General features: G+C 36.0%; 1 protein-coding gene across 16 annotated transcripts in view; it reads right to left on the minus strand.

Annotated features, from left to right (window-relative positions):
* The window catches only part of CLASP2 (cytoplasmic linker associated protein 2), a 181,586-nt gene that overhangs the window by 136,887 nt on the left and 23,884 nt on the right, over positions 1-20,815 (minus strand). For 15 of the 16 annotated variants that reach the window (XM_040637020.1, XM_040637016.1, XM_040637018.1 and 12 more), the window contains exons 5-7: positions 20,632-20,707; positions 18,992-19,089; positions 13,141-13,211 (exon numbers count right to left, since the gene is read on the minus strand). In XM_040637020.1, the coding sequence (XP_040492954.1) occupies positions 13,141-13,211; positions 18,992-19,089; positions 20,632-20,707 (245 nt within the window). Of the gene's footprint in view, positions 1-7,823; positions 7,976-13,140; positions 13,212-18,991; positions 19,090-20,631; positions 20,708-20,815 lie in introns of those variants that run through there. The other variant, XM_040637021.1, reaches the window with a different exon arrangement.

Below are 20,815 nucleotides of genomic sequence, written 5' to 3' on the forward strand. Positions count from 1 at the left end.
ATTCCAAAACCTGAAATTTCTGCTTCTGAATTCACATAAAGGATGAAAAACTCCTCCATTCTTACATGCCAAACAAAAGATAGAGCCAAAACTTTATACCATATCTCATTTAAAAAATTCATTTTGTGTGGTTTTCTTCAGTAAACCAACTAGTTCAGAAAGAAGAACCCACAACACCATAGATTTTCATGCACAAATATACTGTTTCATATACCAAAGTTCCTCTTTCCTCTTGAAGCTATATCCTTCCTTATTCTAATTAAAACAATGAGTAAGAGGACTCTGGATTCCTGAATGGTTTTAACCTCCTACATATCTAACAATGACCATGGTCCTATGTAACAGATAAATTAGTAACTGAGATTAGGAAACAATAATCACTATAAGCTATGGTGCCACAGGTGTCTCAGAAAACTCAAGTTTTAATTGTCGGCACTCCCCATTCTGCTTTTACAATAGAATACTCTCCTTGGCTTTCCTCTGATCTCACAGGTCCCTCTAGCTCAGTCTCTTCCTCCCTTATCCAATCACTAAATGTTGAATATCTTCCTTCTCTCCAGACTACACATTTTCTAAATGTCTTCATCCATTCTCAATAGTCTAAAACATCTATATACTGACAACTCTCAAATGTTTGTCTCTAGCCTATATCATCTCTGAATTCCAGACCTAAATATTCAACTGCCCTACTAAACATCTCCCCCATGGATATCTCGAAGGCATCTCTAATCTGACATATGTTACCTAACACCAATACCATCTCCAAACCTGTTCTCTGTTCTAAGTCTACCTCTATCCCAGTAAATGACATCACCATCTATTCAGCTACTCAAGCTCACAATGTAGGAACCCCATTCCAAGTTCTCTGCCCCACATGGATCATCTATTAATAATTCTTCTTGTATATAACTCCAAGTTATATCTCAAATCCATATAATTTCTCTTTACTTCAGGTGCCATTCCTCATCTAAGACCAGACCAGTATCTTCTCTGCCTGTATTGCTACAACTTCTTAACTGGTCTCCCGGCTTCCATTCTCAACCTTCCAAAACCCAAAGCAGACAATGAGATCATCTAGAAATGTAATTTGGACCAGTGACTGCTGAAACTGTTAAGTGAAAGGCTGATGGGGAACTTTATAAAGAAGGCTGACAACACCTGAACCCACTGTTCAATATTAATATAAAAAAAAAAAAAAGACAATCAGGCTTCTGATAAAAATGCACAATACCACCTATAAAAGCGTGTGCCATAAAACCGCCCAGGAAACATAAACAAAAATAAGACCTGATTCTGATCAAGCCATTAGCAGAATTTTTAATTTTCAGGAAATAAAAGGGATATAAAAACCTTAAAAAACAAAAACATAAAACCACCATGGCAATGTAATCATCAAAATCTAGTGTGTGGGAAAACTTTACCTGGTTTTTTTTTCTTCGACAAATAAGTGGCAAGAGGAGAAAAAGAGAGAGAACTGCTACAGATGAACAGAGTGTTAAGCAATACATCAACCAATTACAATGGTGAACCTTGTTTGAATTAAAATTCAAACTGTAAAAAGATATTTAGGAAACAACTGAGTAAATCTGAACACTGAATATTTAATACTAAGGATTAATTTTTTAGATGTGAAAACTGGTTGTCAATAAAATATTTCCTGGTAACAAACAAACCTCTAATCGTCTTTTAAAAGTTCTCTAAAAAGACTTTTTTTTTTTTTAAAGATTTTATTTATTTATTCGACAGAGATAGAGACAGCCAGCAAGAGAGGGAACACAAGCAGGGGAGTGGGAGAGGAAGAAGCAGGCTCATAGCGGAGGAGCCTGATGTGGGGCTCAATCCCATAACGCTGGGATCACGCCCTGAGCCGAAGGCAGACGCTTAACCGCTGTGCCACCCAGGCGCCCCACTAAAAAGACGTTTTACTTTACGTGTGTGAGTGCATGTGCATGTGTGTCCATACACCCATACCCCGGTCCAGCAGGATAGGTAGGGTTGGGGAAGACAGGTAGGGATACAGATAAATAAAGACTATGTATTGATAATTTCTTGAAGCTGGATAGTAGGTAGTAATGGAGGTTGTCACAATACTCTTAATTTCTGGGTATGTTTGAAATTCTTCCTTAAAAGAACTATGATAATTTGAATCACTTTGCTCTCTTGCTTAAAACCCTATAATGGACCCCCAATAAAATTATAAGCAACATCATAAGACCACAGAAAATGAGGCAGGGCAAAGTATATGAAATCAGCATCCAAAAGATAGCAACAAATTCTTATAAAATGCAAATTAAAAGAATGGAAAGCTTTTGAAGAATAAAACCACAGCAAAGCTGCAATTCAGAATTCTCAGAAGCAGACTGAAACAGCAGTGAGGATTGATCTACCTTGTAGAACGACAGACAAGTAACACTCTCTAAGCCAGCAAGTACAGGAATGATTTGCAATGAATCACTGAAAACCTATGAAACAATTTCATCATTAAGCTCTTCCCACCCCCAACTCAGAAAGCTCAGTATTTTATACATAAGTATGCATGTGAATGCACATGTGCGCACACACAAACACACACACAACTGTAAAAATGGAACCACCAGAAAAGGGAAAAAAAAAATCCTGTAATCATATAAACTTTTATTTAATAAAATTAAAATTTAATGGAAGGATTGGCTGAAAAAGTCAAGGAGATCCCCTAGAATACCAGGAAAAAGAGAAAGACATAAAACTTAGGAGAAGAGACAAAACATAATGGACAGTGAATCAACATAGGAGGTTCAACATCTGACTGGTAACAATTCCGTAAGGAGAGACTAAAGCTAATGAAGGGGAGAAACTTATCAAAAAAATAAAAGATTTCTTCGAGCTAAAGAAAATCAAAAGCCTTCAGAGGTAAAATAATAAAACAGTAAACATTTAAAATGTATTCAATTTAAACTAAAAAAATTTCAGTAAAATGACTAGAAATAAGAAATCCAAGTGCTTCAAAATAAAACAATGGCCAAATTTTAATATTCACATAAAGATACTATGTTTTCAGCAGCATAGTTAATCTTAAATTGTTAACAATTTTATTTTTTTAAAAATTAAGTCCATCTCATATAAAGTTTAAAAGAGACCAAGAAATTCCATAAAGTCTCTTAAAATTTCTAGATAGTTACTAACTGACTAGTTAAAAACCTTCTTAAAGACTTTTGTCCTTTTCTTTAAAGTAGCCCATTAAAAATTTAAGATCTTTGATAGTTCAATGAAGTTAAGGGGCAGACACAATTTAAACAGTTACTTGGTATTAATAAAATTAAAACAACATATTTCTCAATAGCCATAATATCAAAGTAAATAATAAATGATGCTCATAATAAGGTTTATTTTATTACTTTTTTTAAAAGACTTTTTATTTATTCATTTGAGAGAGACAGAGCAAGTGAGAACACAAGCAGGAGGGAAGGGCAGGGGGGAGGGAGAAGACTCCCCACTGAGCATGGAATCTGCTGTGGGGCTCAATCCCAGGACCATGGGATCATGACCTGAGCCAAAGGCAGACGCTTAATGGACTGAGCTACCCAGGAGCCCCAATAAGGTTTATTTAGAACCTTCACAAAAACTAGTCATTTTGGGTAAAATTTCATGACAAATATAGTTGGTCATGATAGCTGTAAAGTACACCAACTGTACATTCTACATGTACAAAAAAAAAAGATGTAAAAAAAAAAAGGTTCATTAGCAACTTTATGTTGGAGGATATGTTGCTACTGGTGCCCCAAGACCTTGCACCCAGATAGGTAAACAGAGTCTGTTTCAAAAAGGCTAAGATTTTCAATCTTAGTGCCCACTACTACCACCTATATTGCTGAATGCCCAATCCTTTGTCCCTTATAATTTACTTTTTCTCCTTACAGACTCTGTTTTCCCCATTTTTTTTTAAAGATTTTATTTATTTATTTGACAGAGAGAGAGACAGCCAGTGAGAGAGGGAACACAAGCAGGGGAGTGGGAGAGGAAGAAGCAGGCTCCCAGCGGAGCAGGGAGCCCGATGTGGGGCTCGAGCCCATCAGGCCCTGAGCCGAAGGCAGACGCTTAACAACTGAGCCACCCAGGCACCCAACCCCTGTTTTCCCCATTATCACTGCTCTTAGAAAAAAAAAGTTTGGCCTTTTTGCCACTAAGTTAAAGGGTTGCCTTCTTTCAGTGATTTGTGTTAACCCAATTCCAGCATAGCACATAGAATATTCAAGGGTATAGAAGAGGAGAGATCTACTCAGCACTAATTTCTTACTATTGTTCCCTTTCTACCAAATCAGTAGTGATATGTCAGTTTGGGGTGGTCTTGAAGGCTTCCCTTTGGAAAGTCAAGGTTACATCGTCACTTGTATATGTTTTTTAAAAGATTCATGTTTGGAAGAATAGACTGTGTTGACATGCTATAAGTGTAGAAATAATCTGTTTGCAACAAAACCTTATTTCTTTCCAGCCACTCTGTAACATAACAACAAAGGCCAAATTCCTCTCATGAGCTTCTGAGGCAGACTGCAGGGCTCAGTGCCACATAATAATCCCACAGGTTTTTAACTCTATCTGATTTGACTGCCCAGAGCTACTTCACAATCATCTGATTACTTGGTTTTAAACTCTTGGGTAAGGATAAAGAAAACTAAACAGAAAGGCACGTCAGAGCCACCCTCAACAACTCTTTACTTCATAGTCATTATAATGTTTCAAAAACCTGAGTTTGCCTAGAAATAAAACTGCTAATAAAATCTTTCAAATGGTCTTGAAGTTAAGCTTATGTAACATATATTTAATAGATAACCGATTGATAACCGGAATACATAAAGAGCAACTATCAAAGTCAAATAAGAAAAAAAAAAAGTTGGCTAAGGATGCCAGAACATAATCCATAGAAAAGGAAATACAAATAACCAAACATCTAAAGATGATCAACCTTATCAGACAGCAGAATGTTTTTAAAAGGGGGAGATATTTTTCACCCATTTGACAGGCAAATTTTAAAAATAATAATAGTGAGAACTGAAAAGAATGCAGGATAGCAGGCATTGATGGTGGGAACGTAAGTGGTAAAGCCTCTTTTGGAGGAAATTAGCTACAACTACCACAATTTGAAATGAATAAAGATTTAGATACAGAAATTCTATTTCTAGAGTATTTTAAGAAACATATACACGTGTGTGTATACACACATACTATTTGTAGAAAGGTGTTTCAGAATCATTTAGAAAATTGTATGTGATTAAACAACCTAAAATTCTATAAAAGAAATGGTTATGATACATTCATACTATAGCATATTATGTAACAGTTCAAACAAGACAGTTACATATGAGGACATTAAAAAAAAGAAAAGAAAAACTCTATGCCATACCAAGGAGATGTAGCAAATGGCAAAAATACTTTCAGAACAATATCATTTATGTAAACACAGTAAAAACAAAACCATTTATTTTGATACTTAATACACATGTAAGGGACAGTAAAAGGTATGCAAAGACAGACACTAATAAAAGTGTTCACCTCTGTTTATATCTGGGCTTAAATGAGGTTCAGAGGGGAATTTTACTTTATCTGCATTGCTTGAATTTTGAAAAGAAGATATTTTCATTAATTAAAATGAAAGAATAACGGGGCACCTGGGTGGCTCAGCCGTTAAGCGTCTGCCTTTGGCTCAGGTCATGATCCCAGGGTCCTGGGATCGAGCCCTGCATGGGGCTCCCTGCTCGGCGGGAAGCCTGCTTCTCCCTCTCCCACTCCCCTTGCTTGTGTTCCCTCTCTCGCTGTTTCTCTCTGTCAAATAAATAAAGTCTTAAAAAAAAATGAAAGAATAAGAAACAACGCAGGTTAAGAATAACATAATCCATTTGTTTTGTTTTGTTTTATAATCCATTTGTTATACATGTTCACATGACACTAGTATATGTGTACTATATGCCAGAAAGACTAATATATAGAGGAGTATATATGACACTGTTTGAAACTACAAATCGCAAGATGACCTGTTACCATGTATCTTTTCTGTTTAGATGTCCTATTTCTATTTTTTAAATTAATTTTTTAAAAGTAAACTCTATGCCCAACATGGGGCTCGAATTCACGACCTCAAGATCAAGAGTCTCATGCTTTACCGACTGAGCCAACCAGGTGCCCCCCTAGATTTCCGATTTTTAAATAAAGGTGTATTACTATAATCACCAATAAAATACAGTAAAAGTATTTCCATTTTGAAGAACAGAATGAGCAGGAAGGTTACCCTCTGAACTTCATAAAAGGCTGTTATTTTGATTTTTTAAAATTAGTACATTCCTAAATAGTCTGAATGTATTTATGTATTGCTTGAAAAAAGAAAAGTAAATATACACTAATAGCCATCAAACCCATGTTTAAGAAAGAAATAAAATCTGGATATGGCCCCAATCAAATGCAACATTTAGAGTCACCTGTAAATTAAGGTTTAAAACATAAATATATAAATTTGGCAATGCCCTAAAGTATGTGAGAACTTAACTTGCTAAGTTTGATGGATTTTGCCTTAAAAAATTAGTTAAAATTATTTCCAAAAGGACATATAAAACAAGTACGTAAATTCCTGGAATAAACCATTACAATACCAAAACAAAATATACTATCATATATCTATTAGCATGTATATAACACTTTAAATGACTATTTACCAACATCATCATTTTGGTACATTTGCATCCCATTCCTCATAGTCCCAAGGGGACAAACTCCTGAGAGAGAAGTCATTATCTTGTCATAAGAAGGATAAAACTCTTAGACTTAAAACTTCCAAATACAGACCAGTCTTCCTTAAGAACCTAGTGAAAAATACACAGAATATTTTTCAGGAACTTTAAGTTCCCTTTCATACACATCTCTGGCATTGATATTATAAAACATGCCTCTAAGCATATTAACAAACGCTTTAACAATGAAAAAAACCACGCTCAGGTAGTTAAGTGTTAGGAAGGACAATTCCAAATGCAACTTGAGGTTCTAGATTTGGTTCTGGTTTGCTCTCTGTGCCTAGATCTAGGACTTAACATATCAGCAAGCCTCAGTTTCCCAATCTGTGCAATGGAAACACCAAAATACTCCGTACACTTCATATAGTTATTTGTACCTGAGGAGTTAATGTATACTAAGTATACTAAAGTGCTTTGGAACACTACAAAGCACTACAGAAATATTTTTTAAATTATTATTATAATAAAACACTAGCAAAATCAATTTTTAATAAAATTATAACCTATACAGGACTTGTAAAAGACAATATCTTCTAGAGAACAATTTACTAGGGACACTGACAAATCACAAGCATATTAATTAAAATAGTATCTATGGCAAGCCATTTTGCTTCTTTAAATACTTTATTTCCATAAAATTCTACTTGTTGTCATATACGACAGGAAAGATGACAAGCTAGCTAACCAAACCTTCATGCCAAAATCTGTCATTCTTCTACGGGCCATATTCCATATTCTCTCTTCAAAGCTTTTGCATATATTCTATGTTTCTTCCAATAGTCCTTCATACCCACTACCAAAGACTGAGGGCTTGCTTGGGTTGCAAGGTATATTGTCAGATTTGCCAGATCCTATACAGACGTATCAAGTAGAAAAGAATACTAAATGGCAAGTAAGGATACATGTGCATAGATGCACACACGACTGTACACACACACACACACACACACACACACACAAGTGTCCTTCGTTCTTTAGGGAGAAATCTATTTCTTACACGGCAGATGATCGTCACTTTAAAAGGAAGTGTATAACACAAGCATAAGAAGAAAAATATATCTTACTCACCATCTCCCATAGCCATTCAGATGGTCCAGGGAGCTTTCTCAAACCAAGAGGTCAAACAGCACAGCAAATAAATGCAGCTCGGTGCCTGCGCCACTGGGCTCGGCCTGCAGCCTGCAGACACCCGGAGCACTGTGTGACCCAGGCCGCGCTGCAGCTCTGCACCGCAATAGCCAACAGCTGCTACTCCACTTCAAAATAAAAGTCTGGGGTCTTGCTGAAAATCCTCGTCTATTTAGCAGAACCTAGCAGAGCTTGATCAAGATTATTCTTTAACTGCACATATGTGGTTATACACAGGTTATGATGCTTCTCCTTGTACTGGCTGCCCGAAATTTAATGTAAGAAAAGCTCCGGGAGCCAATAAATGCCATCCCACTGGGGGACTTTTAATGCAATCATCAAAACACAAGGCATGTGTTCAGCAATCATTTTCTGCTTCCCTAAAGATATCCATGTAATCAGTAGCAATCACATGATCTGATGGATTAACTGATTTTGTGCCTTTTTAAAAAGGTTTTCATCCTTTTGTCATTATCTTTTAATATTTACAACAGAAGATTGCTAGAAGTGCACAAACAGGAATAGCCCAGTTTCCATGATTAACTGCTCTCATTATGCAGGAAGCATTTCTGGCTGCCGTAAACAAATCACGTCAAAGGCAGCCCATCAAAGGCTGCTCTGTGTGCGGACAGCAGAGCCACACGGAACAAAGCTTGCTTCTGGTGGAGACAGAACCTAGCCAGTGCGCAGCTGCAGGACACGGAGCACCCTCCATCCACGCTGCACAACCATCAGCACATTGTCAAGCTCCGGGAAGGCCCTGGGGCTCATGGTCACAAACAGCCACGTTTTAAAAAATCAATCTAAGAAAAGGGCAGCTCTGCTTTTCACTAAAGTGTATGTTACAAGCATATAAAAAACTAGACTGCAAGTTACCTTATTGCCTCTTATAAGCCAAGTTTCAAGGTAATTTCAAAGCCTAACTCCTATGCTTCGTTTTACTGTCAGCCTCCTAGAGCAATTCTTTTCCTAGCAACTGTTTCAAATAGAGAAGTGGGGAAACATTTTACAATGATTTCACCCCAAGACTTCATTAGGTCCTACGCACATGAGACAAATCAGAACTATGCATAGCTTTTTCACAGTCAAAGAGAAAAAGACTTGCAGTCACAGCCACCAACACTGTTGGTGTTTACATCTCAGTTAGCGTAGGAGATGGTCTAGAAAGCTCCATGACAACAACAGGCCCAGCCATAATCACAGGGGGCCTGCAACTCTCCGTCTTTTCCTTCCTCCAGGGCTGGTATTGCCTCCTTCAGCCTTGGATCTGATTAACATTAATTCCACTGTACTTAGGCATTCTGCCTAACTTATTTTGTAACAGAATTAAAGTCAGACTTAAAAAACCCTCAAGACAAAAAATGTGCATTTCTCCCTTTCCTAAACTAAATGATATGCTCAAATCTCTGATGATGTAATTTACTTTGTGTCTTGAGTGTGATGAACTAATTACCTAGAAAATCAAGTCAAAGAATTCAACCAAAACTTAAATCAATAGTATAGATATGGCAGTTATATGAAAGAAATAAGAGACAAAAGCATGAGATATAAGACTGTGCACTGAGACATGCATAAGGGGAGAAGGAGAAGACTAAAGAGAAAAAAAGAACTCTTATGGTCAAGTTATACCACCTTTATAACCTGGGTTTTGTTGTTTTTGTCTGTGTTTACTAAAATGACTCTTTTCATCCCAAAGCACTCTAAATCAATATATTATAAGAAGTTTGATATTTCATTATTATGGCTTCAGGCACAGACACACTAAACAATTTTATTTACCATAACAGTTTCTAGAATATCATATGGAACAAATCTGAACTGAATGCCGTATTTGGGTGAATTCATAACAACTTGCTTTGCACATGTACACCAAGTGAGAGAGAGAATAGATGGTATCTTCAGTGGCTCTCAGTCTGTTATGTGCATGAACTATTTCCACAAGTTTTCGTCTTGAACCTTTATTTTGCCCTAAAATGTTTTTGGTTCTATAACTTTAAAGTTTTAGGTTGAGTACACAATTACAATAAACCAATAAGGGCTCAAAATTTTGTAGAGAAAAATCATGCAGCAATTAAAAAAAGAGTGGGTACAAACTTTTTGCCTTCAAATTATTACTTACAAAAATTCGTTTTCAATGTTCAATTAATAGATTTCTCTACCTATAAAAAATTATTAAAAAATTATTCATTGTGCTGGGTTGGGATGACACATACCATAATGTTAGTGGAAATAATTTTTTCATTTAATGGTTTTCACTTAACTGCAAGGATTTTAGGAATAAGTTAAATTAATTTCATTAGATTCATTAAACAAAGGGTAGTTGTATTTCTTCTAATACCGACTGTAATCACTCTGGGCATTCATTCCCTTATTTGCTTACTTGTTTACGATCTATCTCCCTCACTAGAATGTAGGCTCCCTGAGGCAGAAACTTTGTCTTCTTCACTGTTGTGACATGATCTAATTTACATTTTAAGATCATTCACACTTCCGGGTAGAAAACAGATTCTAGAGGGCAAACATGGAACAGAAATCTATTGCAATAATAAACAGAAGGGGGAATGAACCATGAGAGACTATGGACTCTGGGAAACAAACTGAGGGCTTCAGAGGGGAGGGGGGTGGGGGAATGGGATAGGCGGGTAATGGGTAGTAAGGAGGGCACGTATTGCATGGTACACTGGGTGTTATACGCAAGTAATGAATCATTGGAACTTTACATCAAAATTTAGGGATGTACTGTATGGGGACTAACATAATATAACAAAAAATTATTATATAAAAAAGGAAATCTATTGCAATAATCCAGGTAAAAGCTGAAGACTTAGAGTGGGGTTTTAGCAGTGGAGATAGGGGGGAAATAAAGAATTTTAGATATATTAGGATTTCAAAGGTAGACAGACTGGGGGATCAATTCAGGTTTCTAGCCTGAGCTGATGGTGGTGGCACTGACTGAAATGGGTAAAATGGGGGAACAACAGATTTGAGGGGAAGGAAGAGACAATAGGCTTTCCACTTTTGGACATGTTAAGCCTGAGATCCTTTAGGCACTCCAATGGAAATGTCATCAAGGCCACAGGCTACTAAATCTAGAACATAAGAGAGATGAATGAGGGCCAGAACCACACATTTAGGAGTCAACAGCAAATAGTTATCATTTAAAGCCTTTGGGCTGGATTACATTACAGAGAGAGAATACAAACAAGCAAGAGGAGAGACCTGGGCCCTGGGACTGCTAACATGATAAACGGCTTCCCTCTTATAGCCTCTTACCTTATTAACGAATCCATTAAAGTATTTTTCACTGACAGCATAATACTGTCATCAAAAACATCCTGCCCTACTTACTTCTTCTACACCCCACTGTATACCTATTAGACTTTAACACTCACATGTGACCACACATGCAATACTCAGATCATAATCTCCAACACAAAAAAATCTCTGAAGACTCCAAGAGAAATAAATGCCAGATACTGACCCCAAACCTCCTGTTATGGAGAGAGAAGCAAGACAAAAAGAAATGGGAGCTAAGAGAATAGGGAATATAAAATCTTCCATTTTGAAGGTAACAGAAATAACCTCACAAAATACAAGAAAGACCGTACTTCCTAAATAAACTATAACCAAATAATCAATATCTTAAATTTGTAGTATGCATTATATTTTTCTCTTAGACTTGTAACTACATAGTCTAGAATACACAAATGAGAATGCACTACAAATGGTATGAAAACATAGCAGTCTCAATCCAAGGAATTTTAACAACTATCCGTCTTCCTGCTGTTTTTGGTTTCTATGGAAATAGAGGTAACTGCTGAAAAAATAAGGATAAGGTACTTAAAACACCTTCTATTCAGAGAAGAGTGAGAAAAGCTGGCAGTCTGGGTGAGGACTGGTAGCGCTGAAGTCAATTTATGCTTCTGGAACTAAGTTTAGATTAGGGTAGACACAATCTTTTTAACACTAAACTCTCACTCCATCTGCCTTCCTGCAACACAACAAGGCTCAGTCTTGGTTTAAGCCAGAGAAAAAGAATTAAATTATATTAGTAACTAGTTTTTCCATTATTTGACTATACAACTCACACACCAATTTTCCCCCCAAGATCAATTACATTACTAAGTTAATCACACTCTCTTTAATTTTTTTTTTAAAGATTTTATTTTATTTTTTTTTATTTATTTGACAGAGACAGACAGCCAGCGAGAGAGAACACAAGCAGGGGGAGTGGGAGAAGAAGCAGGCTTCCAGCAGAGGAGCCTGATGTGGGGCTCGATCCCGGAACACCGGGATCACCCCCTGAGCCGAAGGCAGACGCTCAATGACTGCGCCACCCAGGTGCCCCTCTTTAATTATTTTTAAAGATTTATTTATTTTAGAGAAAGAGAGAGAGAGAGAGAGCACAAGCGCGGGCCTGAGCGCCCGGGGAGGAGCAGAGGGAAAGGAGAAGGGAAGCAGATTCTCAGTTGAGTTTAGGACCCTGAGATCATGACCTGAACCAAAACCAAGAGGCTGACGCTTAACAGACTGAACCACCCAGGCGCCTTCCCACCCCGATCTCTTTAATAGGAACCTACTTTCCTAGGTGGAAAAACCACCTATATTACCTTTGGAAATAGAATATATTCTTCACAGACATGGCTAAAAATTAAAGTCTAGGTAAATGCCACCCACTAAAACCAAACACAGTCTAGCAACCTTACAAAAAGAAGAACAACCACAAAACTGAGTAACTGCTACATATTAACCCGAAACGTCCTTGAATTCCAACTGAGAAGGCAAAGATGATCACGCTGGTGAAGTTTCTACATCTATGTCTCTTTACCAGTACCATCACTGAGAGTCTACACATAGGTGTAATAAGGCCCATCAACCCGAAAACTTTTACTAAAAACAACTAAGTGAAACAATTACTTTCAGGAAAAAAAAACACATTTTATGCATGGAACATGCAAGGCAAGAGGGTCAACCTATCTTCAACCCCGAAAATACAAAAAATAAGGCAAAAGAACAGTATCATTTTACACAACCGACCCAAAATACAATTTTCAATTACTCTAAAAGAGTCAGAGAATAGGTAATAATTAGCAGTAGGTAAAGACTGTTATTATACCCTAACTAAGCTTCAAGCCACAGAATCAAATCTGCTGAATCAGTAATATAATAGTTGACCTGAAAACATGTTTTAGTATCTAAAACTTTGCTAAGTAATCTTAGAAATGTTTGAGAATTGGAATAACTTAATTACTCTTACCTTTGCAGACACTCAAAATCATACCGCCTGAATTTTGCACTTCATCAAATTTGGCAAAGATCATCTCTAATCTGGGAATAAAGAACACATTTTGTTTGTTTTATATACAGTTTAAATAGAAACAATTTCCTTAACCACCTCCCTGAGAAAAATAAGTTCAGAGATTCAGTTAGTTTCAAACAACTCTTTTTTATAATCACCTCACTTACTGAGAGAAAACACCAAGCCCATCCCTCCTGAGTAGAGAAGCAGCCAAACACAGGCAGCATCTACATGCACAGTTTCATGTTTCCTCATAAAATTATTTCTCCAAACCCATCAAAAATACTTTAGTTACAACCTTATAATAAATGCATTCAGCCACCAAGACCTCTTTAAAAAGTACATAAAATCATGCAAAGGAAATATAAGGCAAATATAAAAACAAGGAAATACAAAATGCTATAAACTAAAGGGATACGGATATGACTGATAATCTGACATTTTTATTAACCTACTTTCTTTCAACACCAATTCCATTATTGCTTCTGATTATTTTCAGAATTACTTTCTACACTTCTGCTATCACTTTTTTTTTAGTTAAAAATGTGTTTCTTATTACAAAAGCAATATAGACTCATTATTTACCAAAACAAAACAAAACAAAAAAACAACTAGGAAATATAATTAGGAACAAAGAAAAAACCCAAAACACAATCCCACCATCCAATTTTTTTAATTGTATGCTTTCTTATGGTTTGTATTTATATGTAATTTTTCTTCAGATCAAAATGGGATCACGCTGACAGCAGTATTTTTTCTAATTTGCTTTGCCTTTACTTTCCAATATATCATGCTATGATTCATTCCTTTTTTTTTTTTTGAGAGCGAGTGAGGGTGTAAGCACGGGAGGGGAAGGAGGGGCAGAGAGAGAGGGAGAGAAAGAATCTCAAGCAGGTTCCATGCTCAGTGCAAAACCTGACGTGGTGCTTGATCTCAGGACCCTGAGATCATGATCTGAGCCGAAATCAAGAGTCAGACACTTAACTGACCGAGCCACCCAGACGCCCCTATGCTATGATTTATTCTTAAAGTTATGACTTAGAGATTTGGGGAAGGGAGGGGGGCCATTGTCATTTTGTTTTTAATTGCCAGATGTTCTCTGACTTACCCTTATGTTTCTGTCACAGTGTCATTTCTACAACCTTAGTTAAGCCGTGGTCCACATTCTGTCATTTTTTACTTGTAAACTGAGGATACAGACACTTTCTATCTTAAAAATATATTTTTTAAAAGTTGAAAACCTTCTAGGAATTCATCATAATGTGATTTCTAAACCTTAGCCTTACCTCCTACCCCCACTGAATTCAACAAATAAAAACATTCACACATCTGAAAGCAAGCACTTCAGTTTGAAGACATGGGTTGCTTCATCCTACAGGGTAGTATCTTCCAGAGACTTGAGCAGGCAGCAGACAAGTTGCCCAGAGACAAGATGTGGACAAGATGAAATGGGGGAGGGAAAACTGGAATTGGAAGGTGGGACACCTCAGAATGAAGACCACACAGGCCAGGTACAGAAAGGAGAGGATCCATGAGAGCTCCTCAGGGAAAATGGCAGAACAAGATGTTAAAAAGCATGAAACTAACACTCAGAGTAGCAAAACGGGAGTAAGACACTGAGGACAGAAAGCTGTAAGACAAGAGAACTGATAAGGAATTGAGGTGGGCAGATAAAACATAGCCAGGCACTTCAGGAAGAAAAAAATTTTAATTTAATTTTTATTTTAAAACAATTTGATTCAGTGGCTTTATAACTAATACTTAAGTTTAGTTATTTTAATAAAGAAGAATGTTCTTGATATAAATAAGTAAGAGTAGACAAAACCAGAAATTTTACCCTAAAGGGCTATATCCAACAGAAAATTTCAAAATCACTAAGGGAATATCATTTGAGAGGCAGAAAAATACCCTTCTGAAAAATAAAGTTAGAAAATGACCACTATATGATAAAAGAATATAGTTTTCAAATAAATGCAATATTCAGTATAAAGTTAACTCTTGAGAATAAATGTTAGTGAAAAGAGGGAAACAGTGGAACAATCCTCTGAAGAAATGGATAAACTAAAATTCATTCAGATTTTACCTTATTAAAGTTTTAGACTTTTTGATATAAATGGGTCAACTGAAGATTCAAAATACTACCTACAAAATAATGAGGTCATACACTAAGGACAGAAAACATTCTGGCATGCTTGACAAAGCAAAGCTCATCATACCTTATACCCTCCCATTGCCTACTACCTGGTAGAGAAGCCTCATGGAGAAGAACACCACAAACATAGCAAGGAGGAAAGAACTGCAGACTGGGAGTCAGAAAGCCTCAGCTTCTCACCAACTACCTGTCACTGCTCTGGTCTCAGACTCCTTTATCTGGCAAGTGACTCACCATTTAGTTGTTGGAGAAACCGTAAGAAAGAATGGACAGGGTTAACAGGTCATTGGCTTATTTCAATAAGAACATTAAAGTGTAGGCTATCCACATATGATAAAACTCCTATGAGATAGATTCTGATGGGGAGAAAAATTAAATAAGGAGTTTCTCCTAACAACTAAAATTACTTATAAAAAAAACATAAGAAGAAAGGAAAATTATAGGCTAATCTTACTTTGAGCATAAATGCAAAAATCTTAAACATACGTATGGACAATTAATTTACAACAAAAGGAACACTGAAGAAAGTCGTTTTCAGTAAGTGGTGTTGGTCAAGTGGATATCCACATGGAAAAAAAATGTGTCTGAACCCCCATTTCACACCATTTTCAAAGAAAATACCACACAGACTTTAAATCTAAATGTGAATAAAACTTCAAGACAATCATCTAGAGAATGTCTTTAAGACACTAGGATAAGCAAAGATTTCTTAAACTGGGCACAGAAATGTCTAATCATAAAGGAAATGACCAAAAACTACATCAAAATTAAAAACTTACGCACATTAAAAGACATCATCAAGAAAGTAAAAAGGCAAGTCACAAGGTGGGAGAAGATATCGGAAACATATACATAGCTGACAATGGGCTTGCATTTTCCTACTAATCAATTTTTTAAAAATGACAGACCACCCAATTTTTTAAAATAGGCAAGAGACCTGAAAAGACACTTTAAAAGAACATATCCAAATGGCTAATACATGAAACAGTTCTCTTATTAGTAATCAGAAAAATGCAGATTACCACTATAATGACAACGCATACACCAGAAACCTAAAATTAGTACGATTAAGTCTAATAATGCTAAATATCAATGAAAATGTAGAATGATAGGAACTTGTAAACAGTGCCAGCAAGAATATAAATGGGTACAACCACTCTGGAAAACTGTTTGTCATTATCAATTATTGGTGAACACATCCAACAGCCCAGCACTCTTAGATATACTCTAAGAGACGAATACATAAGTACACCAAAAGACATGCACAAGAATGTACATTTAATAGCATTATTCAAAAAAGCTACAAACTGAAAACAGCTCATAAGTCCATCATTAGTATGGATTCATAAAGTAGGACTTCTTCATAAAAGAGAAAAGTAAATGGCAATGAAAATGAACCAAGTGTAGCCAGATCCAACAACCCAAATGAATTAAAACAACAACAACAACAACGGGCACCTGGGTGGCTCAGTTGGTTGAGCAACCATCTCTTGGTTTCAGCTCAGGTCATGATCTCAGGGTCGTAGGATCGAGTCCTATGGAAGGCTCCCCACTTAGCAGGGGGCCTGCCTGAGGAGTCTCTTCTCCTGCCCCTCCCCCCTCAAATAAGTAAATAAATCTCTAAAAAATAATAACAACATTAACTGAAAGAAGCCAGATACAAAAGAGCACATACTATATGATTCCACTTATATAAAATTCAAAAATTCAAGAATTAAAAAGGATTTAGGGAGGCTTCTGGTTGATTATAATGTTCAACTATGCCACCTATGTAGATACATGGGTATATTTACTTTATGATAATTTACACAGCTGCATACTTATGACTTACATACATTTCTGTATGGATGCCACACTTGCATAAAATTGTAAAATTATTTAATAAAAAATAATTTCAGTATAAATTTTAAAACATATAATGTAATATATATACATACATATATATACTCATACACATAAATACATTATGTTAACATTATTTCTTTCATTCACATAAAATGATGTAGAATTTTCAAATGAAATTGTTAGCCCTGGAAGTAAAAAATGAATAAGTAAACAAAATGCATATGTAATGGACAATCTTATTACCAAAAATAATTGGTACTGGAAAAAAACTACATGGTAAGAAGAGATAGCCGCATATGATGAGGGTTATAACAGAACATACCTCTGAAGTAGTCTTGCATCTCCTGACACCCCACCCCCCCACCACCAAAAATCTAATCAAGCCTCCAGATCCAACTACCAATTTGTAGGCTATAAAGACAGAAGGATACATTAAACCATAGCACAGAAAAAGAATTAGCATTATTCGGAATATGGGAAACTTTACAGGATAAACTACCTAGCTTATTCAACAAATAAACACGAGAAAAAAGTGTTGAGGCACATAAAGATTTAGAAAGACTTGGAAGAACATATCTAATTGTTGGACTTTATTTGGATACTGATTCAAAAAAACCTAAAAATATATATACAAACTTATGACGTTTATGAAACAACTGGAAATTTGAATGCTGACTGGGTATTTGGTTTATAGAATTATTTGCAAAAAAAAAATTAAGTTCTGACGATAGTATTGAATGTACTGAATTACAGATGAAATATTATGACTTGGGATTTGCTTCAAAATAATACAAGAGTAAGTAGGTAAGACTGTAACTTACAAAACTGGCCATGAGTTGTTAATTTTTGAAGCTGGGTAATGGATGCATGAAGGTTCATTACACTATTGTCTACTTCAGTCTATGTTTGAAATTTTCCATAATAAAAAGTTAAAACAATCCTTTCAAGCCCCCCTTAAAATTGGGACTAAAATCTGATTACAAAAAAATTTAATTGGAATAATATTTTTAATAAAAATAGAAACTCTGAGAAGTACTAAAGAAAAAAAAGTACCTTTGGAAAAAATGTTCTGATACATAAGCTCATCAGTGGGATTTTTACTGACCTGACTGATGCCACTGTACTCAAATATTCTTAAATTTCTTTTTATTTGACTAGGTTTTAAGAGTAGTGACTACTTCTTTTTTTTTTTTTTTTTTTTTTTTTAGATTTTATTTATTTATTTTACAGAGAGATGGAGACAGCCAGAGAGCATAAGAGGCGGGAATGGCAGAGGGAGAAGCAAACTCCCTGATGAGCAGGGAGCCCGACACGGGACTTGATCCCAGGACCCTGGGATCATGACCTGAGCTGAAGGCAGACGCTTAACCAACTGAGCCACCCAGGCACCCCAGTAGTGACCAATTCTTATATAGCTTTCTGTTATCCAGTATCTAGTTTAATACCTTTCAACAGGAGGCACTCAAAAAAATATTTACTAAATGAACAGATTAATAGTTTCACTAAATTCTTGCTCAAGCATCTTCCAAATAATGATTTTTACGTCTGGTATTGAAAGACAGTTTACTGGATGGTATTTAATTACATATTAAGTAATATATGAGTATACAATCAATCAGTGTCCAGAAAAATTACAGGATGTAAAGAACTTTTTAAATGGTGATAACCTACATATCTTTTTGTATCTTGTGAATTTTCTAACATCTCAGAAAATTGAACCTATTTAAAAGAAACACATGAAATTAAAACTTATAAAACGAGCGGCCAAAAAACAAACAAACAAACAACAAAAAGAAATTTAGCAAGACTTACCTAGCAGGAGGAATTCCTCTCTTACAAAGATCCACCCTCACTCTCTCTCCCACATGTCTATAGATCTCCACTATAGCCAATACTGCAGCATCTCTCACCTGCCAAAGAATTCAGAACTTAAACTTAGATGAGACATAATAACATACTTCGTCTCAAGGCACCATTACAACTTGAAGTTCTCAGTTGGTTTTAATGCCTCTAAACCCAAGAGATTTTGGCATAAGACCAAGAGGACCTGCCGAGAAAACTCTAGAGAAACCTTGTAAGGTTTTGTAGAAATCTAACAAACATGTACATAAAAGTTAATAATGTGGCTTTTTAAAAATCTTTTATTTGTAATAAGACTGCACAAAGAACTGCCAATAACTGTATGAATACAGATCATTATTGAGGTTAATATACTTTCCTGGAATAAAACTCCCCTTCAAGAATGTGGTCTGAACTCAACACCAATGCATCATTATTTACAACAGCCAAAAAGTGGAACCAACCCAAATGTCCATCTAAGGATGAATGCATGAACAAAATATGGTATACACATACAATGGAATATTATTCAGCCTTAAAAAGGAAAGAGTGGAAATTCTGACACATGCTACAACATGGATGAACCTTGAAGACATATGCTATTAGAGATATGCCAGATACAAAAGGACAGATTGTATGGTTCCATTTTCATGAAGTACCTAGAGTAGTACAATCATATGGAGAGAAAGCAAAACGTGGTTGCCAGGAGCTGGGGGGTTGGGAAGAATGGGGAGTCACTGTTTAATGGGTATGGAGTTTGGGAAGATGAAAAAGTTCTGGAGATGGATGGTGGTGATGGTTGCACAGCAGTGTGAACGTACTTAATACCAACGAATTACACACTAAAAAAAATGATTGGAATGGTAAATTTTATGTCGTATATATATTACCACAATTAAAAAAAAATGTGGCCTCAAGACAGGAATTTGGAAGACAGCTCTAGTTCCCTTGCATAGCTCATTGTCAAAGAGCAAATAAAGAGGTAATAGAACTCTCTTCAAACCTCTAGAGGCAGAGCTAGGGCCTAATAGCAAGGAAAACTATCCAGGGTTATTCCAAATGCCCAAGCTATGCCAAAAAGGTTACAGTCAAGATTCAACTCCACTAGGATAGACAAGATCTAGAATACACCCCTGTATTATGCCTACAGCATACACAGCTCAGGTAAAGAAATTTCTAACAAGTGATACACCACTGGTACAAATTCCCTCTGTTAAACAGGGTTATGACTGTTGCAAAAAGCTGTTGTTAGGCAACCACATTCAGGAATGAAGAAAGGAAGCTGACAACCTGTCCTCACAATTAACATGTAGGAGGACTATAAAAAGGAATCCAGGTTCGGTTCTTTGTCACTTAATCTTTCAAACCCAAGAACTATCCTTTTAGTCCTATATATCCTTAATACTAGCCAAATGACAAACTTAAGCAACTTATGTGAATATAATGTGTTCTTAGAAAGTAACTTTGGTGGATTTTAAAAGAAAAAATGAGGTGAATCTTGATTTCACCCCCCCCACCCTCCCTCTTCTTTTTTTAAAATGGAATAAGGGCAACTAGATAAGAAGAGATAGCCAAAAAAATTAGTCAATGCTGGAATGTAAGTAAAATTTTACCTGACTGTTGGAATCTCCAAATAGGATACACAAATGTGGTACCAACTTGCTGAGGACTAGTGGCTGAGCCCCAAAACTAAATATAATTTGAAACAAAAATAAAGAGAATTTGGTTTTAATCAAGCAGTAAACAAAACATCCTTATACTTTCTTCTTGTCTATATCAATAAGACAAACATGGTGG

Source organism: Ursus maritimus, unplaced genomic scaffold (assembly GCF_017311325.1).
Source record: "Ursus maritimus isolate PB19 unplaced genomic scaffold, ASM1731132v1 scaffold_20, whole genome shotgun sequence".
NCBI lineage: Eukaryota > Metazoa > Chordata > Mammalia > Carnivora > Ursidae > Ursus > Ursus maritimus.